At 43.7% G+C, this 21,874-nt stretch overlaps 1 protein-coding gene across 2 annotated transcripts in view; it reads left to right on the top strand.

Moving 5' to 3' along the window:
• Nucleotides 1-19,871, top strand: part of LOC137561331 (src substrate cortactin-like) — a 49,455-nt gene extending 29,584 nt beyond the window's left edge. For both annotated transcript variants that reach the window (XM_068272615.1, XM_068272616.1), the window contains 8 exons: nt 419-529; nt 1,593-1,648; nt 3,476-3,545; nt 6,095-6,240; nt 9,540-9,683; nt 9,773-10,046; nt 10,766-10,810; nt 18,859-19,871. In XM_068272615.1, the coding sequence (XP_068128716.1) occupies nt 419-529; nt 1,593-1,648; nt 3,476-3,545; nt 6,095-6,240; nt 9,540-9,683; nt 9,773-10,046; nt 10,766-10,810; nt 18,859-18,995 (983 nt within the window). In that variant the 3' untranslated portion in view covers nt 18,996-19,871. The remainder of the gene's footprint in view (nt 1-418; nt 530-1,592; nt 1,649-3,475; nt 3,546-6,094; nt 6,241-9,539; nt 9,684-9,772; nt 10,047-10,765; nt 10,811-18,858) is intronic.
• The last annotated feature ends 2,003 nt before the right edge of the window (nt 19,872-21,874 follow it).

Raw genomic sequence — 21,874 nt, 5'->3', positions numbered from 1 at the left:
CATCTCTCTACCAATATCTAATCCTTAACCCTCTTCTACCTATGCCTAACCCTTAGCCCCCCCCCCCCCCAGTGGTGCCTAACCCTTAACCCCCCCCCCCCCCCTTTGCATTGCCTAATCCTTAACCACCACCCTTCCGTCACCTAACCCCCCCCCCCCCCCCCCCACCCCCCCAGGCCACAAAGTGCACAAATATCCACTTATTGTCACAGAGCAAGCTTTTAAAATGTGCACCTACGAGGACACCCTTCTTCCCAAGGAGCCTGGGGCACCCTTTTTCCAGCGTTGCTAAATATGCCCTGTCTAACCCAGGAACATATGAGATGTCATGTCATTTATTTTTTACAACTCTTTGATGTAGGCTCAGATCTTACAGATTTATTTTAGTAATGATACTCTGTATATTTTACCTCCATAGATTATTCTCAGGGATTTGGAGGAAAATTTGGAGTACAAGAAGACAGGCAAGATAAATCTGCTCATGCCTGGAGTCACAAGGAGAAGCTAGAGCTTCATGAATCTCAAACCGGTAACTATTTAGATCCAGCTAAATAGGATGTGATGCTGTTATCTAGCAGTTATGTGTGGTTTTATACAGTCTCATTCTTTGTGAGGTTTGCTCTTATGCCACTGGGATGAATACATATTTGATTGTCACAATTAAAGGGACTCCGAGCTCATCTTAAAAATGAAAATTGTACTCACCCGGGGCTTTCTCCAGCCCAGTGCTGGTCGGGAGGTCCCACGACGGCGTCCTGGCTCCTCCTCGCGGCTGACGTCACATGCCGGCCGCCTCGCGTCATCACGTGTGACGTCAGCCGCGTCATACGCGGAAGAAGAAGCCCGACACTCGGCCGAGTGTCGCCCGGGCTGCCGCCGGTCAGCCATTCCGGAGCAGGGACTAGGAGAGGAGCCAGGACGCCGTCGTGGGACCTCCCGACCAGCACTGGGCTGGAGAAAGCCCCGGGTGAGTACAATTTTCATTTTTAAGATGAGCTCGGAGTCCCTTTAAAGGGAATCCAAGATGAGAGTGGTCTGGAGGCTGCCGTATTTATTTCCTTTTAAACAATACCAGTTGGCAGTCCTGTTGATCTTCTGGCATCGAAAATGTCTGAGTCACAACCCTGAGACAAGCATGTGGCTAATCTAATCAGACTGGAGTCTGTGCACCTGATCTGCATGGCAGCCTTCATATCACTCTCACCTCAAGTACCCTTTAAGCCCTGGTAAACCCAAACTTTAAGTTGTTAAATTCTTAAAGTGCACTTAATTTAGTGTAAATTTGTAAGTATTACTTTTGCCAGTCATTTTCAAGTTAAAACATCAGTTTAGTTGCCGTGGTTTCCTGCAATGCCGTGGTTTTACAATTCCTCAACTACCTGATAAAGTAATAGAATTGCAATCTATTCCCATTCTCCGCCCCTTTCACTGCCTTTTACTGCCACCACCTTCAGCCACGTTTTCTACAGTAATTCTAAGAAATGATTTTATTTTAAAAATGGAATACATATTGTTTTAACAATTTTTTTAAAATATTTATTACCCCCCAAAAATTGTTGCCACTGTAATTAAAAAAATATTTGATCATTTAGATCATGCCAAAGGATTTGGAGGGCGTTACGGAGTACAGACTGACCGCGTGGACAAGGTGAGAATATCAGTTTTTTTTATTGATGATTATTCAATACTGGTTTTCTTTAGTACTGCCAATTACTGCTGGTGTCTACACCCTGTGAGTCAGAGCAAGTGTAATCAATACTTGTGTTGTTTACCCAGCACATTTATTAGATCCATAAAACATTGATAATTTTATCATCATGTATTTAACAAATTATTAAAGGGGACACCATCACTTTATGCATGGGTTTCCAGCCCCCACTTGACCAGCGTATCCTATACATGAATATGTGTGTGAGGACAGGGAACTATATGGCTACCAAGACATCCCTCATCTGGGAGAACTTTCACATGCAGAGCCTGAAGTTGCGCTCAGAAGTAGATTTTGCATGCGTAAAAACCGGTACCCCTCCTGCACGATTCAGTGATCAGGGAGATTTCCTGCAGGAAGTATACTCCATCCTGTTCAATGAATTGGTTCATGAGTCATTCGGTTGTACAGATACAGGTTGAGTCTGTGTGTGCTCATCATTTGATCTCTTTTCCTGAGCACCTCACTTAGCTTTAAAGCTATTTTCCTGGAATTAAAAAAGTAGATATATAATAACCCCAGCAGAACCTTGTGGGAGGGAGGGTGAACTAGTGCTGCCACTAACTTATTCTCTGTATGGTAATGGTATGGTTGCATGCTGTCAATCACACTTCTATACACAGTACTGGGTGAGGCCGTGGCATTACTTCTGCTACCCACCCTCTATCCAGAAGTGACCTATGGAGAGTGCTGTGGCATGGGAAGGAGGCGTGGCAAATACAGTCAGGCTAGACAGTGCTGGGGGGGGGGGGGGGGGGGGGTCAGCACAGAGAGATTGTATGGCCATCCAAAATAATTGCTGTGAGATATATATATATATATATATATATAATATATATATATATATATATACAGGATCTTCTCAAAAAATTAGCATATTGTGATAAAGTTCATTATTTTCTGTAATGTACTGATAAACATTAGACTTATATATAGATATATATTTATATAGATATATAGATCATATATTTTAGATTCAAATACACACAACTGAAGTAGTTCAAGCCTTTTATTGTTTTAATATTGATGATTTTGGCATACAGCTCATGAAAACCCAAGTTTGCTATCTCAAAAAATTAGCATATTTCATCCGACCAATAAAAGAAAAGTGTTTTTAAAACAAAAAAAGTCAACCTTCAAATAATTATGTTCAGTTATGCACTCAATACTTGGTCGGGAATCCTTTTGCAGAAATGACTGCTTCAATGCGGCATGGCATGGAGGCAATCAGCCTGTGGCACTGCTCAGGTGTTATGGAGGCCCAGGATGCTTCGATAGCGGCCTTAAGCTCATCCAGAGTGTTGGGTCTTGCATCTCTCAACTTTCTCTTCACAATATCCCACAGATTCTCTATGGGATTCAGGTCAGGAGAGTTGGCAGGCCAATTGGAGCACAGTAATACCATGGTCAGTAAACCATTTACCAGTGGTTTTGGCACTGTGAGCAAGTGCCAGGTCGTGCTGAAAAATGAAATCTTCATCTCCATAAAGCTTTTCAGCAGATGGAAGCATGAACCCACTTTTGAACCAGAAACAGCGTCAGGAGCGCCTGACCTGGGCTACAGAGAAGCAGCACTGGACTGTTGCTCGGTGGTCCAAATATATATGTGTGTGTGTGTGTGTGTGTGTGTGTCTGTGTGTGTGTCTGTGTGTGTGTCTGTGTGTGTGTGTGTGTCTGTGTGTGTGTGTGTGTCTGTGTGTGTAACCAGTCAGGGCTCCAATGTGTGTATGATTACCATATCCCCTTTTCTGTACTCCTTCTTTACAGTCTGCATCCGGATTTGGTGACATTGAATCACCTAGTTCAGTATACCAGAAAACACAGCCCTTGGAAGCCAGTAAGTCTCATGCATTTGATCTTAAAAAATATGCTATGGGTATAGCTATTAGTGTTATTTGAATATACTAATAGCCTTAAAGAGAGTCTGAAGCAAGAATAGATCTCGCTTCAGACCTCATATATAGCAGGGGCACGTGTGCTAAAACGCCGCTATCCCGCGGCTTAACGGGCGTCCCTGTCCCCCCCAAACCCCCTCCGTTATGCGGGGGAGCGCTTCCTGGTTGGGGCAGGGCTAACCGCCGCAGCCCTGCCCCACGCGTGTCTGTCAGCGCGTATCTCCGCCTCTCCCCCGCCCCTCTCAGTCTTCCTTCACTGAGAGGGGCGGGGGAGAGGCGGCGATGCGCGTCTGATAGGCGCGACTGGAGGCAGGGCTGCAGCCGTTAGCCCTGCCTCCAGGAAGACAATTTCAGCGACCAACTTTCCGACCAACTTTTGCGGGGGGTGGGTTGGGGGTGAAGGGACCCCCGTTTATCCGCGGGATGGTGGCGTTTTAGCAGGGGCACACGTGCCCCTGCTATATATGAGAGCTGAAGCGAGATTTAGTCTCGCTTCAGTGTCTCTTTAAATATATTGGGGGCCTGATTTACTAAGTCAAAGGATTGAAAATTGCAGTCCTCAGCCTTTTAAGGTGGCCACACACGATACAATAAAATGATCCGATTTTACGTTAATTCGATAAAAGCGATCGGATCTACCGAAAAAATCGAAAGCTTTTTTTCATTCGCCTGAAAAATCCGATCGGATTTCCCGTTTTCTTCGATTATTATTGATCCGGAATGCCAGATATTTTTCTTCAATCTTTCTAAAGATTGTGTGGTGTGTGTTAGATTGACAATTTATTAATATACACACCCTAGCAATTTTGTCAGAGTATCCAATCATTTTTATCATAATTGGGGAAAAAATTGAATATATGTGTGTGTGGTACATTGATCATATTTTTGAAATGTGGGGTGGTGGTGGGGAGGGTGGGGGGCTATGGTTGTTATACAGGGCATATCTTCCCCCTTCCCCTGACCTCCCCAAATAGTTATTAACTATAATCCAACCATGCAGGTTAGGAGAGCGGGAGTAACAGTTACTAAGCACATGGTTCCGCCTTTCTGAGCTATAACCAACATACACGGCTGTCATTACTGGTGAGGTGCCTTCTGTGTGCGGGCAGAAAATCTTCCACAAAGCATCCTTGTCCCAACACTGAATAACAAGAGTCTTTTTTCCCACCACCATGTCCCCCTAAAGGAGAGGGGTAATTGAATGTAGGCTTATAGCACTATGTATTCATACCCTAATAAGGTGTGACCAGATTGCGACCATACCAGGAACAAACCTGCATACCGGAATTTCCAGCCAATGGACCAATGGGCTAACTGTACCACATTTAAATTTGACCCCAAAATTTCCATTGGTCTATTACCAATGAGAAGCCAAATATAGTTCAGCCAAAGTTCCAGTATGCCAACTCCTGCGCACCCAAGTCTACTTGAGCAAGGATGCAAGAAATGTTTTGGCAAAAATAATAAATGTTGTTTTGAAGAGCATATGTTTGTTCTTTTTTTTCTGAGACTAAAATTACATTTTCTATTTGAAACTTTAAAGACACACATTGCCTGTGGGTGACAACCTTAAAGAGGAACTCCAGTGAAAATAATGTAGTAAAAAAAGTGCTTCATCTTTTACCATAATTATGTATAAATGATTTAGTCAGTGTTTGCTCATTGTAAAATCTTTCCTCTCCCCGATTTACATTCTGACATTTATTACATGGTGACATTTTTACTGTGGGCAGGTTATGTAGCTGCTCCTAGCTGTTTTGGCTGTTAGAGACAGCTGTAAACAGCTAATTCCTGTCTGTGAACATTGTTACATTGTGGCAGTTTGGCCAGAGTACCGCGGTACTCAGAGCTTCTTGTGGGAGGGTTTCAGCACAAAATCAGTCATACAGCACCCCCTGATGGTCTGTTTGTGAAAATCATTATATTTCTCATGGAAAAGGGAGTATCAGCTACTGATTGGGATAAAGTTCAATTCTAGGTTGGAGTTTCTCTTTAAAGCAAACCTGAACTGAAAAATACGTCCAAATAAACATACACGTCCTACTTACCTCCCTGTGTAGTCTGCTTATCAATCTCTTTCTTCTCTGCCTTTTCCTGTTTGTCCACTGTGATCAATAGAAATCTCTGTTGTCCAATGTAAAAAAAGGTGATGACTCCATAGTAGCTTCCAGGTCAGCAGTCCGTTAACCAGCAATATTGCTTGAGCCATAGGGTAACATGGACATTACCGTGCACATCAGTTGTCCTTTCAGTTATAACTGACAGCAACTGATATACTGACAAAAGGGCCCTAAGGCTTTTAGCTTCCTGAGAGACAAGTCTGTCAGAACTGGGAGGAATAATAATCAGAAGAAAATGGTGAGCTTCTGAGAGGAACTGACGGCGAGGTAAGTATGTAATATTCATTTGCAGATACATTATTTGTTTATTTTAAATAATTTTACTCAGTTCATCATTATTCGGTTTTTAACTGTCTTATATACCTTCGCAGTGACAAGTGGTGCTCAGAATTTAAGGTCTCGTTTTGAAAACATGGCCAAGACAGCAGAGGAAGAAAATCAGAAAAAAGCAGAAGAAGAGAGAATGAGGAGACAGAATAAAGACAAGATGGAGAGAGAGGGACAAGCAAAGAAAGAGGTGGGGCGGCATGAATAAGCTTACTGCTTATTACAAGGGGTTTGGGGGGGTTTCGTAAAGCGGAATAAAACCCAGCATTTCTTCTTTGCTCTAAAAAATTATTTATAGCATATTATATACAACCAGCATTTTTTTTTTTACTAGACCAGTATTCAAAGGGTTACCCACAGGGCTGGAAAGATCAGTGCAGAGAAATGTGGATGCATCCAAAGTGTAGATTATGTTATCTTGTGATTACTTAATTGTATCAAGTAAGGAATGTGACACATTCTCTAAAGAAGCTCCTGGACAAAGACAGAGACTCAAAGAATTTCTGAATTCAACACATAATTAATAAAATGCAAAGTCAGCTCACAAAGCAAAAAAAACTGTACTTTTGGAAACGTATAATTTCTAAATGAATAATAATACTTATGCACAAATGCAAATATGATAACCGTATGGCATATAAAAAGTAGGAAAACGTGGTTTTATTGAATATTATGTTGGGGTTTTATACCGCTTTAAGGAAAAAAACACTGAACATTAAAACTGCCTAAACTTTAAATTTCCTTTTAAAGTGAACCTGAAGTGAAAATAAACTTGAGCTAGTTAATTATACAGTATATTTAATATCAATGGTAAATAAACATTAATAACATATGATATATTAACTTTATATTATATTAGGCAGCCCCAGGACTGCCTAACGCCGATCGACGCTAGGAGACTGTTAAACGGCGAAACTGCCATCTATTTACATAGTACAGCACTGCGCTCTAAAGCAGCGTTGTACTAGAGACAGCCATGTGACACGGCTGTCCCCTCTGGAGGCAGGGAAGTGATCCGCTGTCATAAAGCTGAAGCCTATGACAGCCGATCGCACTGATTAGCTGGAGGGGGGAGGGAGGGTTTAGAAAATAGAAAAAAAAAGTAGTAAAATTTATTGTTAAAAAATACAAATAAATATTGATAAATAAACAAACAAACATCCCAAGAGGGATCAGAGCCCACCAACAGAAATCTCTGTTGGTGGGCAGAAAAGGAGGGGGGAATCACTTGTGTGCTGAGTTGTGAGGCCCTGCAGCTAGGTCTTAAAGCTCCAGTGGCCTAATTAGTAAAAAAAATGGCCTGGTCACTAGGGGGTTTAAGCCCAGGGTCCTCAAGTGGTTAATGCATATGGTATTCATATTTTAACTATGATTCTGAGGCAAAGGAAGCAGCGGAGCAACAGGTCTTCACTCCTTACTGCACTGTAGCCGCCGCACAGCCAATCTCCTTCCGTCTCTTGTTTGTACATGTCATGTCACATACAGAGATGGGAGCTGCAAGTAAATATGCTGTACGGCATCTACAGTGACGTTAGGAGTGAGGACCTGTTGCTCTGCTCGCTGAAAGAAAGTAAACTAACACTCCATTCTGCTCTGCACCTAGACACGGGCCTTTAGCCCCTGGTCCCCCTGCAACAGGGGTGGCCACGGGCGAGTCAGGTAAAGAAAACGCTGGAGATTTCAATGCCATAGGCTGTAATGTGAATTACGGCTATAACAGCGTTCAGTCAGTGATTTAGGTGCCTTCAAAAAACGGAGCACAGATTACAATAAAATCAGCATAATTTGGCTGCCAGCAATAGCTGGAAGTCAAATAGCGTCTTAATTCAGACTCAATGGGGGCCTGGAGGGGGAATAGTAATGAATGCAGCCAGAACTTTTGCAAGAGCAGGATGAGCCCTTTTTTATGGCTTTTCCCTGCGCCCAAATTTCCCGGCATCTTAATTACATGTATACAGTCACGGGGGCTATTGTTATTCCCTGCATTTGATTTAGTGGAGAAAGACTATCTCTGGGAGATTTATTCACATGGTGAGGCTTCTATACTGCCATCCCACAGCCAGATTGCAAACTAAGGCTATCATATTCTTCCCTATAATTCTTCAACCACGTATGCATCAAGGCTGTCCTTTATCCCCGTTATATGTGATGGCGCTGGAGCCTATGGCTATTCTAGTCAGGTGATCTGAGAGCATTCAGGAATGATCTCACTTCACAGCAGGTTCCACTTCAGTGCCGGTGCACATGTTCCCTATGTGGATGGGGTGCGAACTGCTGTTGGATCAGTGTGATGGCTGTTTTTTTTCTTTTTTTACATATCACAAAAGGACAGGATATTATCTGATTTGAAAGCAAGTAGGAGGCGCCCGGGAAAGGATATACAGGTGTAGATTTCAATACTCTATTTGGCAGTATTCAACTATACTTGTAAAGATAATAAGTTGTCCTACCTTTATAGGTGTCCCCTTAGGAATAGAGACATATGCAAGATCGAGTGACAAAGGTTTATTAAATAGTGCACAATGACATTGGCGCCCGGAAACTCAAAACCTCCTTACCACAGGCACTGTTATTGACCTGAGGAAGCGGCTGTGACCGTGAAACGCGTTGTCTAGTGCACCATTTGATAAACCTTTGTCACTCGATCTTGCATATGTCTCTATCCCTAAGGGGACACCTATAAAGGTAGGACAACTTATTATCTTTACAAATATAGTTGAATACTGCCAAATAGGGTATTGAAATCTACACCTTTATATCCTTTCCCGGGCGCCTCCTACTTGCTTTCAAATAGTAAACACCCCTCCAACAGGAGAGGGAGATCAGGCCGATTTCTGTCGACCTATAAATAATTTTTTTTGGAGCAGCGACAGTCTTAGGACCCAAAGGCCGAGTGGGGATGGTACTTCCCCACCTGAGGACATGAGTGGTTGTCTTCATTGCAACCCAATTTTGTGAGTATAACTTATACTGTTAATTACTACACCCTGATCCACTAACCATATTGCACCAGATTGGGCTCCCGGATCTCTCTGTGTTTTTTTTCCTTCTGCTATCCTACAGGACATTATCTGAGGTTTTCTAGTCTTGCAGTCGGTCCAAATAATAAAGTATACTTCAATAGTTTTCTTGGAAACAAATTTAGGTGATTCATCAGAAAATGTTCCCAGCTTACTAAAATATTGGGGGACTGATATTCTCTAATGATTTGTCCTATTACATTTTATTGTTAAGCCTACCTAAAGTGAGAGGAATATATAGATTATAGACTGACCTATTGATTTCCTTTTAATCAATGCAGATTACCTGGCTATCCTGCTGATCCTCTGCCTGTAATACTTTTAGCCATAGAGCCTGAACAAGCATACGGATCAAGTGCTTTGACTGCAGTGTGAATGGATTAGCCGCATGCTTGTTACGGGTGTGTGATTCAGTAACTTGCATCAGTAATAACTATTAACCTTAACTTTTCATGTTCAAATTTTGCAGAAGTCAGAAGCTTATGTGCCTCAGCGGGAGCACAACCCAGCTCCAGTGCCAGCTCCAGTCCCAGCTCCAGCCCCAGCTCCAGTCCCAGCTCCAGCTCCAGTTCCAGCTCCACGTGGCTCTGCAATGCCTTCACAGCCTGTGGAAGTAAATATACAGTACTTGTGTAAAACATCACATCAAGTGTGGGATCTTTCAAGGTATCTGCATCCCTTCTATTTCTTATGTCATTTTAGATATTACTGGATCCTGATTATGAGGAACCACCAGCTGTTCCTCCCAAGCTGCCAGTAATGATGGTTACTGAGCCCATTCCAGATGAAGCATTCAACGAGGAAGAGACCTATGAAGACATCGCTGTTCCCCCACCAGATGCAGATGAGGAGTATGAGACTATTCCAGATCCTCCACCAAGGCTACAGGAAGCGGATGATGGCGAGGATTACGAATGCATTATAGAACCACAAGGGGAAAAACAAGAAGGTCTATATGAAGAGCTGCCAAAAGAGGGTTAGTAGAAAAACAAAGGTGAACATACAGTATAATCCCAGTTTAATGGGTTTGTACATGCTAACAGAACTGCTCACTTCAAACTCTGGATTTTCTGGTTGCATTTCCCCATATCTGTGGTTTCATACTGTGGCCTTTAAGTAGTGCAGATATTTTGACCTCATGGATTGGCTTTTGCCCTCGTATACAACTTAAAGTATCATACGTAGACGGGTGTTCTTTCCTAATCATGTCCAGTAAATTGAATTTAACACAAGTGGTCTCCAAACAAGACACTTCTCAAAGCTGGTCAGTAGTGTGGTGGGATGCCCCAAAGTTAAAATTCAAATGGCATAAGAGTCGGAACACTTGAATTGTTGTGGCATTTACATTTTAAGGTAAACAATGTTACAAAATGGCGTAAATCATGTTTTTTTATTTTGCTAATGAAATGAATTGGAAGTTGTTTGATGGAGGGCAAAAAATAATGTTATATGAGTTAAACATAAAGCTGCAGCATAGCAAAGTGTGAAGGGATTGAAGAGCTCTGTTTATGAGTTCGAGTTCAGTAGACTAAAGAGATAGGATTTAACTATTTTCTCAGTTCTCAGTTCAAGAGCCCAATCGCGTTCAGAGAAATGTCAAAAAAATCTAATGATCTTCTTATGCCCATAGTCTTATTTACGTAGTTTCATTTCCATGATGAACATAAGTAACCATATGTAAATATTTTCACACAGGCACCACAGGGATATCTGCAGTTGCTCTGTATGATTATGAAGGCGGTAAGTGAATCTATATTGGTTTCTGCCACCAAACATGTGACGAGTCAAATGTGAAGTGTGTATTTACTCAGAACAGCGGAAGCAGTAAATGCAAACGTTTTTTGAGGCTGACTACTAAAGCAGTTCAACATCACCGGAAAATAACTCCAGTGCAGCCCAGGAGTATAATGTGACAGGAAGAATGCAAGGTTTCACCTCTCTAATTCTGCTGCCTTGCCTTATGACAGACTCTCTTTTACGTTTATATACTTAGTGATATATTTGCTACAGAAGTGAAACACTTTAATCTATAGAGACCTTGTTGCCTGACCTTGATTGCCATTGCCGTTGAGAGACAAGGCTGTGTTTACAAATACATCCCATTAAAGAAGCAGTACATCAGCCAGATGGTCCAGGGAGGTTTAGTGAGACGAGAGGATTATGATTTTATTTTCAGTAATAAAAACAAGGTCACTGAGAATTGTTTTCTGTATTCATTGGACAGAGACGAATAGTGCCATTTCCTGAACACAAGTACACATGTGAACACTCACCTTATGCAAACTATGTGACAGAGAGAGAAAGTGCTCATGTATGTTATATTTACAGCAGCGTAAGGCCAGTCCTTGCAATGTAAATGACTCAATGGTTTGATGGCTTCAATTCACTCAGGGCAGTCCGGTACAAAAAAAAAATAAAAAAAAAATAGGTAAAATCCATTCTGTATTTTACACTTTTTTCCCAAATTCACTAAGTTTTCATCACATGTAGTAAAAAAAATCAGTAATATATCGAAAACCGCTGCTTAACCACTTGAGGACCTAGGGCTTTCTACCCCTTAAGGAACGGCCACGTTTTTTCCATTCAGACCACTGCAGCTTTCACGGTTTATTGCTCGCTCATACAACCTACCAGCTAAATGAATTTTGGCTCCTTTTCTTGTCACTAATAAAGCTTTCTGTTGGTGCTATTTGATTGCTCCTGCGATTTTTACTTTTTATTATATTCATCAAAAAAGACATGAATTTTGGCAAAAAAATGATTTTTTTAACTTTCTGTGCTGACATTTTTCAAATAAAGTAAAATTTCTGTATACATGCAGCGCGAAAAATGTGGACAAACATGTTTTTGATTAAAAAAAAAAACCATTCAGTGTATATTTATTGGTTTGGGTAAAAGTTATAGCGTTTACAAACTATGGTGCAAAAAGTGAATTTTCTCATTTTCAAGCATCTATGACTTTTCTGACCCCCTGTCATGTTTCATGAGGGGCTAGAATTCCAGGATAGTATAAATACCCCATAAATGACCCCATTTTGGAAAGAAGACATCCCAAAGTATTCACTGAGAGGCATAGTGAGTTCATAGAAGATATTATTTTTTGTCACAAGTAAGCGGAAAATGACACTTTGTGAGAAAAAAAAAAGTTTCAATTTCTTCTAACTTGCGACAAAAAAAAAATGAAATCTGCCACGGACTCACCATGCCCCTCTCTGAATACCTTGAAGGGTCTACTTTCCAAAATGGGGTCATTTGTGGGGTGTGTTTACTGTCCTGACATTTTGGGGGGTGCTAAATTGTAAGCACCCCTGTAAAGCCTAAAGGTGCTCATTGGACTTTGAACCCCTTAGCGCAGTTAGGCTGCAAAAAAGTGCCACACATGTGGTATTGCCGTACTCAGGAGAAGTAGTATAATGTGTTTTGGGGTGTATTTTTACACATACCCATGCTGGGTGGGAGAAATATCTCTGTAAATGACAATTTGTTAATTTTTTTTACACACAATTGTCCATTTACAGAGATCTTTCTCCCACTCAGCATGGGTATGTGTAAAAATACACCCCAAAACACATTATACTCCTTCTCCTGAGTACGGCGATACCACATGTGTGGCACTTTTTTGCACCCTAACTGCGCTAAAGGGCCCAAAGTCCAATGAGTACCTTTAGGATTTCACAGGTCATTTTGAGAAATTTCGTTTCAAGACTACTCCTCACGGTTTAGGGCCCCTAAAATGCCAGGGCAGTATAGGAACCCCACAAATGACCCCATTTTAGAAAGAAGACACCCCAAGGTATTCCGTTAGGAGTATGGTGAGTTCATAGAAGATTTTATTTTTTGTCAAAAGTTAGCGGAAAATGACACTTTGTGAAAAAACACAATTAAAATCAATTTCCGCTAACTTGTGACAAAAAATAAAATCTTCTATGAACTCGCCATACTCCTAACGGACTACCTTAGGGGGTCTTCTTTCTAAAATGGGGTCATTTGTGGGGTTCCTATACTGCCCTGGCATTTTAGGGGCCCTAAACCGTGAGGAGTAGTCTTGAAACGAAATTTCTCAAAATGACCTGTGAAATCCTAAAGGTACTCATTGGACTTTGGGCCCTTTAGCGCAGTTAGGGTGCAAAAAAGTGCCACACATGTGGTATCGCCATACTCGGGAGAAGTAGTACAACGTGTTTTGGGGTGTATTTTTACACATACCCATGCTGGGTGGGAGAAATACCTCTGTAAATGACAATCTTTTGAATTTTTTACACACAATTGTCCATTTACAGCGGTATTTCTCCCACCCAGCATGGGTATGTGTAAAAATACACCCCAAAACACATTGTACTACTTCTCCCGAGTACGGCGATACCACATGTGTGGCACTTTTTTGCACCCTAACTGCGCTAAGGGGCCCAAAGTCCAATGAGTACCTTTAGGATTTCACAGGTCATTTTTGTTTCAAGACTACTCCTCACGGTTTAGGGCCCCTAAAATGCCAGGGCAGTATAGGAACCCCACTAATGATCCCATTTTAGAAATAAGACACCCCAAGGTATTCCGTTAGGAGTATGGTGAGTTCATAGAAGTTTTAATTTTTTTGTCACAAGTTAGCGGAAATTGATATTAATTGTTTTTTTTCACAAAGTGTCATTTTCCGCTAACTTGGAACAAAAAATAAAATCTTCTATGAACTCACCATACTCCTAACGGAATACCTTTGGGTGTCTTTTTTCTAGAATGGGGTCATTTGTGGGGTTCCTATACTGCCCTGGCATTTTAGGGGCCCTAAACCGTGAGGAGTAGTCTTGAAACCAAATGTTGCAAAATGACCTGTGAAATCCTAAAGGTACTCATTGGACTTTGGGCCCCTTAGCGTACTTAGGGTGTAAAAAAGTGCCACACATGTGGTACCACCGTACTCAGGAGAAGTAGTATAATGTGTTTTGGGGTGTATTTTTACACATACCCATGCTAAGTTGGAGAAATATCTCTGTAAATGACAATTGTTTGATGTTTTTTACACACAATTGTCCATTTACATAGAAATTTCTCCCACCCAGCATGGGTATGTGTAAAAATACACCCCAAAACACATTATACTACTTTTCCTGAGTACGGCGGTACCACATGTGTGACACTTTTTTGCAGCCTAGGTGCGCTAAGGGGCCCAACGTCCTATTCACAGGTCATTTTGAGGCATTTGTTTTCTAGACTACTCCTCGCGGTTTAGGGCCCCTAAAATGCCAGGGCAGTATAGGAAGTCCACAAGTGACCCCATTTTAGAAAGAAGACACCCCAAGGTATTCCGTTAGGTGTATGGCGAGTTCATAGAAGATTTCATTTTTTGTCACAAGTTAGTGAAAAATGACACTTTGTGAAAAAAACCCAATAAAAATCAATTTCCGCTAACTTTTGACAAAAAATAAAATCTTCTATGAACTCGTCATACACCTAACAGAATACCTTGGGGTGTCTTTTTTTCTAAAATGGGGTCACTTGTGGGGTTCCTATACCGCCCTGGCATTTTACGGGCCCAAAACCGTGAGTAGTCTGGAAACCAAATGTCGCAAAATGACTGTTCAGGGGTATAAGCATCTGCAAATTTTGATGACAGGTGGTCTATGAGGGGGCGAATTTTGTGGAACCGGTCATAAGCAGGGTGGCCTTTTAGATGACAGGTTGTATTGGGGCTGATCTGATGGATAGGAGTGCTAGGGGGGTGACAGGAGGTGATTGATGGGTGTCTCAGGGGGTGGTTAGAGGGGAAAATAGATGCAATCAATGCACTGGGGAGGTGATCGGAAGGGGGTCTGAGGGGGATCTGAGGGTTTGGCCGAGTGATCAGGAGCCCACACGGGGCAAATTAGGGCCTGATCTGATGGGTTGGTGTGTTAGGGGGTGACGGGAGGTGATTGATGGGTGTCTCAAGGTGTGATTAGAGGGGGGAATAGATGCAAGCAATGCACTGGCGAGGTGATCAGGGCTGGGGTCTGAGAGCATTCTGAGGGTGTGGGCGGGTGATTGAGTGCCCTAGGGGCAGATAGGGGTCTAATCTGATAGGTAGCAGTGACAGGGGGTGATTGATGGGTAATTAGTGGGTGTTTAGGGTAGAGAAAGGATGTAAACACTGCACTTGGGAGGTGATCGGACGTCGGATCTGCGGGCGATCTATTGGTGTGGGTGGGTGATCAGATTGCCCGCAAGGGGCAGGTTAGGGGCTGATTGATGGGTGGCAGTGACAGCGGGTGATTGATGGGTGGCAGTGACAGGGGGTGATTGATGGGTGGCAGTGACAGGGGGTGATTGATGGGTGGCAGTGACAGGGGGTGATTGATGGGTGATTGATGGGTGATTGATAGGTGATTGACAGGTGATTGACAGGTAATCAGTGGGTTATTACAGGGGAGAACAGATGTAAATATTGCACTGGCGAATTGATAAGGGGGGGTCTGAGGGCAATCTGAGCGTGTAGGCGGGTGATTGGGTGCCCGCAAGGGGCAGATTAGGGTCTGATCTGATGGGTAACAGTGACAGGTGGTGATAGGGGGTGATTGATGAGTGATTGATGGGTAATTAGTGGGTGTTTAGAGGAGAGAATAGATGTAAACGCTGCGCTTGGGTGGTGATCTGATGTCGGATCTGCGGGCGATCTATTGGTGTGGGTGGGTGATCAGATTGCCCGCAAGGGGCAGGTTAGGGGCTGATTGATGGGTGGCAGTGACAGGGGATGATTGATGGGTGGCAGTGACAGGGGGTGATTGATGGGTGATTGACAGGTGATCAGTGGGTTATTACAGGGAAGGACAGATGTAAATAATGCCCTGGCGAATTGATAAGGGGGGGTCTGAGGGCAATCTGAGCGTGTAGGCGGGTGATTGGGTGCCCGCAAGGGGCAGATTAGGGTCTGATCTGATGGGTAACAGTGACAGGTGGTGATAGGGGGTGATTGATGGGTGATTGATGGGTAATTAGTGGGTGTTTAGAGGAGAGAATAGATGTAAACACTGCGCTTGGGTGGTGATCTAATGTCGGATCTATTGGTGTGGGTGGGTGATCAGATTGCCCGCAAGGGGCAGGTTAGGGGCTGATTGATGGGTGGCAGTGACAGGGGGTGATTGACGGGTGATTGACAGGTGATTGACAGGTGATCAGGGGGGATAGATGCATACAGTACATAGGGTGGGGGGGTCTGGGGAGAATCTGAGGGGTGGGGGGGTGATCAGGAGGGAGCAGGGGGCAGGGGGGGGATAAAAAAAAAATAGCGTTGACAGATAGTGACAGGGAGTGATTGATGGGTGATTAGGGGGGTGATTGGGTGCAAACAGGGGTCTGGAGGGTGGGCAGGGGGGGGGTCTGATGGGTGCTGTGGGCGATCTGGGGCAGGGGGGGGGGGAAATCAGTGTGCTTGGTGCAGACTAGGGTGGCTGCAGCCTGCCCTGGTGGTCCCTCGGACACTGGGGCCACCAGGGCAGGAGGCAGCCTGTATAATACACTTTGTAAACATTACAAAGTGTATTATACACTTTGTATGCGGCGATCGTCGGGTTAACATCCCGCCGGCGCTTCCGTATGGCCGGCTGGATGTTGCGACGGGTGAGCGGCGCCAGGCGGAGGCGGAGGATCGCGTCACTGATGACGCGATCGCTCCGCCCATGCCCCTACAAGGCCGCCGCCATTTGTCAATACGGCGGTCCTTGCGGGGTCCACTTCCCGGCCACCAATTGTATATACGGCGGTCGGGAAGTGGTTAAAGAGACACTGAAGCAAAAAAAAAAAATTAAAAAAATGATGATATAATGAATTGGTTGTGTAGTACGGATAATTACTAGAACATTAGTAGCAACGAAAATATTCTCATATTTTTAATTTCAGTTATATACTTTGTTTTTTTATAACATTGCATCATTCTCTAACATTTGCAGTTTACACAATACTCAGCATTCTAAATGATTTTAGAGAGCAGGACAGTGAACTTTTTAACTGTCCTCTGCAGGAAAAAAAACCCAACACAGTGCCAGACAGTTGAGATAATAAGCTTCAGAAGACAGAGATCTCTGCGACTTTGAATGTCGTGGAGCTCAATGGCTCTTTTGCATAGATAACTGGAGTTTCTTAACTCTTCCTGTACTGGAAACAATATTAGACTTATGTCTCTGCTCCTAATGTTTTATTTCTTAGCTGTACTACACATACAAATCATTATATCATAATTTTTTTTTTCGCTTCAGTGTCTCTTTAAATTCACTAAGCCCTGCTTAGTTAGTCTCACCAGCTGTATCTGGCTGGAAACTGTGAGCTTTCCCCAAGTGGAGTGCATGAGCCGTTGCATTTCTGTCCTGTGCATCCTCGGCATCCCTTTAGATGTGCACGCATGCTAACTAGAGAGCCCTCTTCTGCGTGGCAGAATATAGATATGCACATTTAGGTCTTGTTCACATTGCGTTTGGCTCGCGTGTCCGTCCGCATTGGGCTGTTTTTGAAGCATCTTTTTTTTCCAGATACCCGGCGCTTGGGTGGGCGATTTGTTTTTTGTGCTTAGCGGTTTTCTAAGCGTTTTTTCAGAGCAGTTTGTAATTCACTCCCTGATGCAAGTCAGGAAGTGAACTCTTTGACCCGGAAAATAATAAATACAATGTATTTATTCTTAAAAACGTGAACGCAATCGCTACACAAAGCGATTTTGTGAGCGTTTTGTGTTGCTCTTATACTTTCCATTGAGGCGGAATCGCCTCAAAAATGGTACACGCATCACTTTACTGAATGGACAGCGCACAACCCACACTGATATGAACCTTCTCATAGACATTCATTGTCCACACGGTAGGGGGCGTTACAGCATACAGCATGAAGATCTCCCTATAAAAAGGACAAAGGTGCGCACATAGTGCCCAATACTGCTATTTTAACAGATTCTGACAGCTCGTGCTGCACTCCTGAGGGATGTGCCACCACCTGGGGAATACAATGGGTCGGCCCCCCTCGTGAATTCACTCACCAGCTCACGACTTGCACTTCGCATATAGTATATAATTCTGCTGTCCAGGCAGTATATCCAAGTATAAATCCAGGCTTTATTAAAAGAATAAAAAGGCAGTGGGTGACAGACCTCTCCTCTCCCTGGCCGCGGTACACAGGGTAGTGCGTCTCCACGATCCTGCCGATACTGTCCCGGTGACGTCAGCGCGCTCCTAAGCTCCGCCCGACGCGTTTCGTCTCAGTGACTCATTCAGAGCCCCTGAATGAGTCACTGAGACGAAACGCGTCGGGCGGAGCTTAGGAGCGCGCTGACGTCACCGGGACAGTATCGGCAGGATCGTGGAGATGCACTACCCTGTGTACCGCGGCCAGGGAGAGGAGAGGTCTGTCACCCACTGCCTTTTTATTCTTTTAATAAAGCCTGGATTTATACTTGGATATACCGCCTGGACAGCAGAATTGTATACTATATGCGAAGTGCAAGTCGTGAGCTGGTGAGTGAATTCACGAGGGGGGCCGACCCATTGTATTCCCCAGGTGGTGGCACATCCCTCAGGAGTGCAGCACGAGGTGTCAGAATCTGTTAAAATAGCAGTATTGGGCACTATGTGCGCACCTTTGTCCTTTTTATAGGGAGATCTTCATGCTGTATGCTATAAGCAGGATCTGACGCGCAACTGGTTTTTGGATCTGAATGGTTTGGAGTGAGGTACTCTTGTTTGGTTGCGATCCCCTATATCTTTGGTGCTGTAATCCGTGGAGCGCAGTCTGATTCCGGCTATTGGTAAATCTTTAACTATTGTTTTTGTGATTCACAGGTGGTGATGATGAGATCTCCTTTGAACCTCAGGACATTATCACAGACGTTGAGATATTGGATGAAGGGTGGTGGACGGGGTCCTGCAACGGCCGGCGGGGGCTCTTTCCTGCTAATTATGTGGAGATAATGAAGTGACACTGGATGATTTGTTATATGCAATGTTTAGAAACCACTTGTGTATACAGAGAGAAGGCACTTCACAGAAAGATGGCAACTGTGCAAAGCTGCTAAAATTGTACAATAAAAATTGTATTTTTTTTCTTCAATTTAAAGAGAGTCTGAAGCAAATATAAATTCCTCTTTTTACCTGCTATTTAGCTTAAGGCGTATGAACAGAGGTGAAACGCCCCATACAGTGGCAAAACGAGGGCTTTAAGCCTCCCAAATCCGGGGGCAAACATCCACGACTTTCAAAGTCGTGGATTTTGCTGCCGGGTGAGGTAGAGCTTAGCGCTGTAGCTCTGCCTCTACTGAAGTTTATCTGCGTGCGGATCTCCGCCTCTCCCCGCCCCTCTAAGTGAAGGAAGACTGAGATGGGCAGGGAGAAGCGGCGATCAGCAGAGATTGACTCCAGTAGAGGCAGAGCTACAGTGCAAAGCTCTGCCTCTTACAGGAAGTGCTCCCCGCATTTTGCCCCTGGGATTTGGAAGTAGGATTTATTTTCGCATCAGACTCTCTTTAAAGCCTTAGTTCAGCCTGCCATTTTTAATGCATATGACAGCCAATTTGCAGTAATTAGCAGTGATTTTGTGCACTGCATATCTATACCTTTTTAAAATATATATATTGAAATTACCCGGTAGAATACATCCAATAGTTTCTTATTACCAGCAGAGTTGGAGTTCCTACCCCAGCATACTGGAGATCACCTCACCCTTTTCCATTGCTAAATTATATCACTTCTTTATGGCCAGCACTGCAGCTACAATTCAAGGATTCCGGCCCAGTGCACACCGGGCGGATCCGCCTGAAAATCCGCGTGGCTAATGTATCTCTATGGGCTGGTGCACACCGGCGGTTTGAGGTTTTTAGCAAACCGCAAACGTGCCTCTTGCTGCACGTTTGCGGTTTGCTTAAATCCTCAAACCGTCGGTGTGCACCAGCCCATACAGATACATTAGCCACGCGGATGCTGAGGCGGATGCGGCCGGCGGATCGCATCAAGATCCGCCCGGTGTGCACTGGGACTAAACTCTGTCATCCGCACCCAAAACTGCTAGAGTTTTGTGGATCTGCTAGCGGTTTGGGTGTGCACTGGGCCTCAGTGTGTTATATACTATGTAACCCTTCCTAGATTAGTTGGCTGCCCCCTCCCATCCCCTTCCTGGTTCCCTCTTGTGGGTGATTATGTGATTAAAGGAGGAATTGGGGTGGCTTACAGACTGCTATTCAGTCTATTTATGCATCATCTGATATTAGCACAGGAAAACAGATTTGCAAATCCTGCAAGCCAGGTTATAAAAAATATTCAGCACAACATGCATTAATAAACACAAGAGCCTGATCTAGGACTTTTAAGTACAGGGACTGGACAACATAGTATGAATGCTTTGGAAATAGGCTTTCTTAATAAGGTGTTTGAACCGTTATCTGCATTTATTTCTGCTTCTTGGCATAGATTCTTAGTCTCCAGTGAAATTTGTGCCTTTCTTACATAGAAATACCTAGCAATAGCTGAACGATCCACTCAGCAGTTCGTTCAGAAACAGCTTTATCAGTATGCCGACAGAGCGTACACACACGCTACTGTTGGCTGAACATCCGCCCAGCGGGAGGGTCTGACTGACCCGTCGTTTGCGGCGGTATGGCATGTGTACGCGCCTTTACACAAAGAAAGATAAGGAAAAGAATTCAGTGTAGCATACATAACGAATATAATGAACCCTTAAAATACTGCTGTATGTGTTATTGTGCTTCACCCTGTAGCTTCAGGTTAACTGGTGAATTTGCAAACTTGAATTCCCATTCCTCTTTTGATTTGATTCCAACCATGTACATTAAACTTTGATTAAACATACAGAGACTGTGCTTTCTCATGAAAATGTGTGTTCCATCAAATTATTTCAGTAATTAACAATCAACTTTATGCAGAAAAAATTGACATCTATAATCAGTGACTAAAGTGGACGTTCAATAAGATATTATCTTTTCAACTGCCATGTAAGTCAAAGAGCTGTTTCCTCTCTTTGACTTACACTCATGGCCGGATTTCAGGCAAGGTCACAAAGACCATGGCCATGGCGCCTGACCAAGCTATTCCTAGATCATGTGCAGACTCTGTGGAGGTATCAGGATGACCAAGCACCGTGTCTGGGAGAATGTTGGTAGCAGAGTGCACAGACGGCATGTCTGTGCACTCTGCTACAAACATTCTCCCAGACACGGTGCTTGGCCATCCTGATACCTCCACAGAGTCTGCACATGATCATGGCAGGCAACTACACCTACAGGATGAAGGGGCTACCAATGGGGGCAGGTTACAGTTTGTGACCTGAGCTATCAAAGCCACAGCTGGCCGGCTATTTGAGTACGACTCCGCCCCCATCAAGCTCTAACCTATCAAAGCTGTGGAGAGGCAGGAAAGTTTCACGTCATATGTCTCGGCGCTACTGAAGCTGACAGTCAGGTCAGAGAAACTCCAGGATGTAGGCACAAATATAGTGACCTTCCAAAGCAAGAGGAAATAAAAAGGGCATGCCCAATAATGAGAGACAGACCAGGGGCTTGGAGCTGCAGCAGATGAGAAGAGGAGGGAGACAAGGATGCATGCAAATTGTGTGTGTTATGTAATTTAAAGACGGCACAACTTAAATACATTGATTTTTGGAACCAGTAAAAGTGTGTGTACAGGGAGTGCAGAATTATTAGGCAAATAAGTATGTTGACCACATCATCCTCTTTATGCATGTTGTCTTACTCCAAGCGGTATAGGCTCGAAAGCCTACTACCAATTAAGCATATTAGGTGATGTGCATCTCTGTAATGAGAAGGGGTGTGGTCTAATGACCTCAACA

Source organism: Hyperolius riggenbachi, chromosome 3, assembly GCF_040937935.1.
Source record: "Hyperolius riggenbachi isolate aHypRig1 chromosome 3, aHypRig1.pri, whole genome shotgun sequence".
NCBI classification, from domain to species: Eukaryota; Metazoa; Chordata; class Amphibia; order Anura; family Hyperoliidae; genus Hyperolius; species Hyperolius riggenbachi.
The sequence above is the reverse complement of the archived record's forward strand: the minus strand, read 5'-3'. Positions and strand labels throughout refer to the sequence as shown.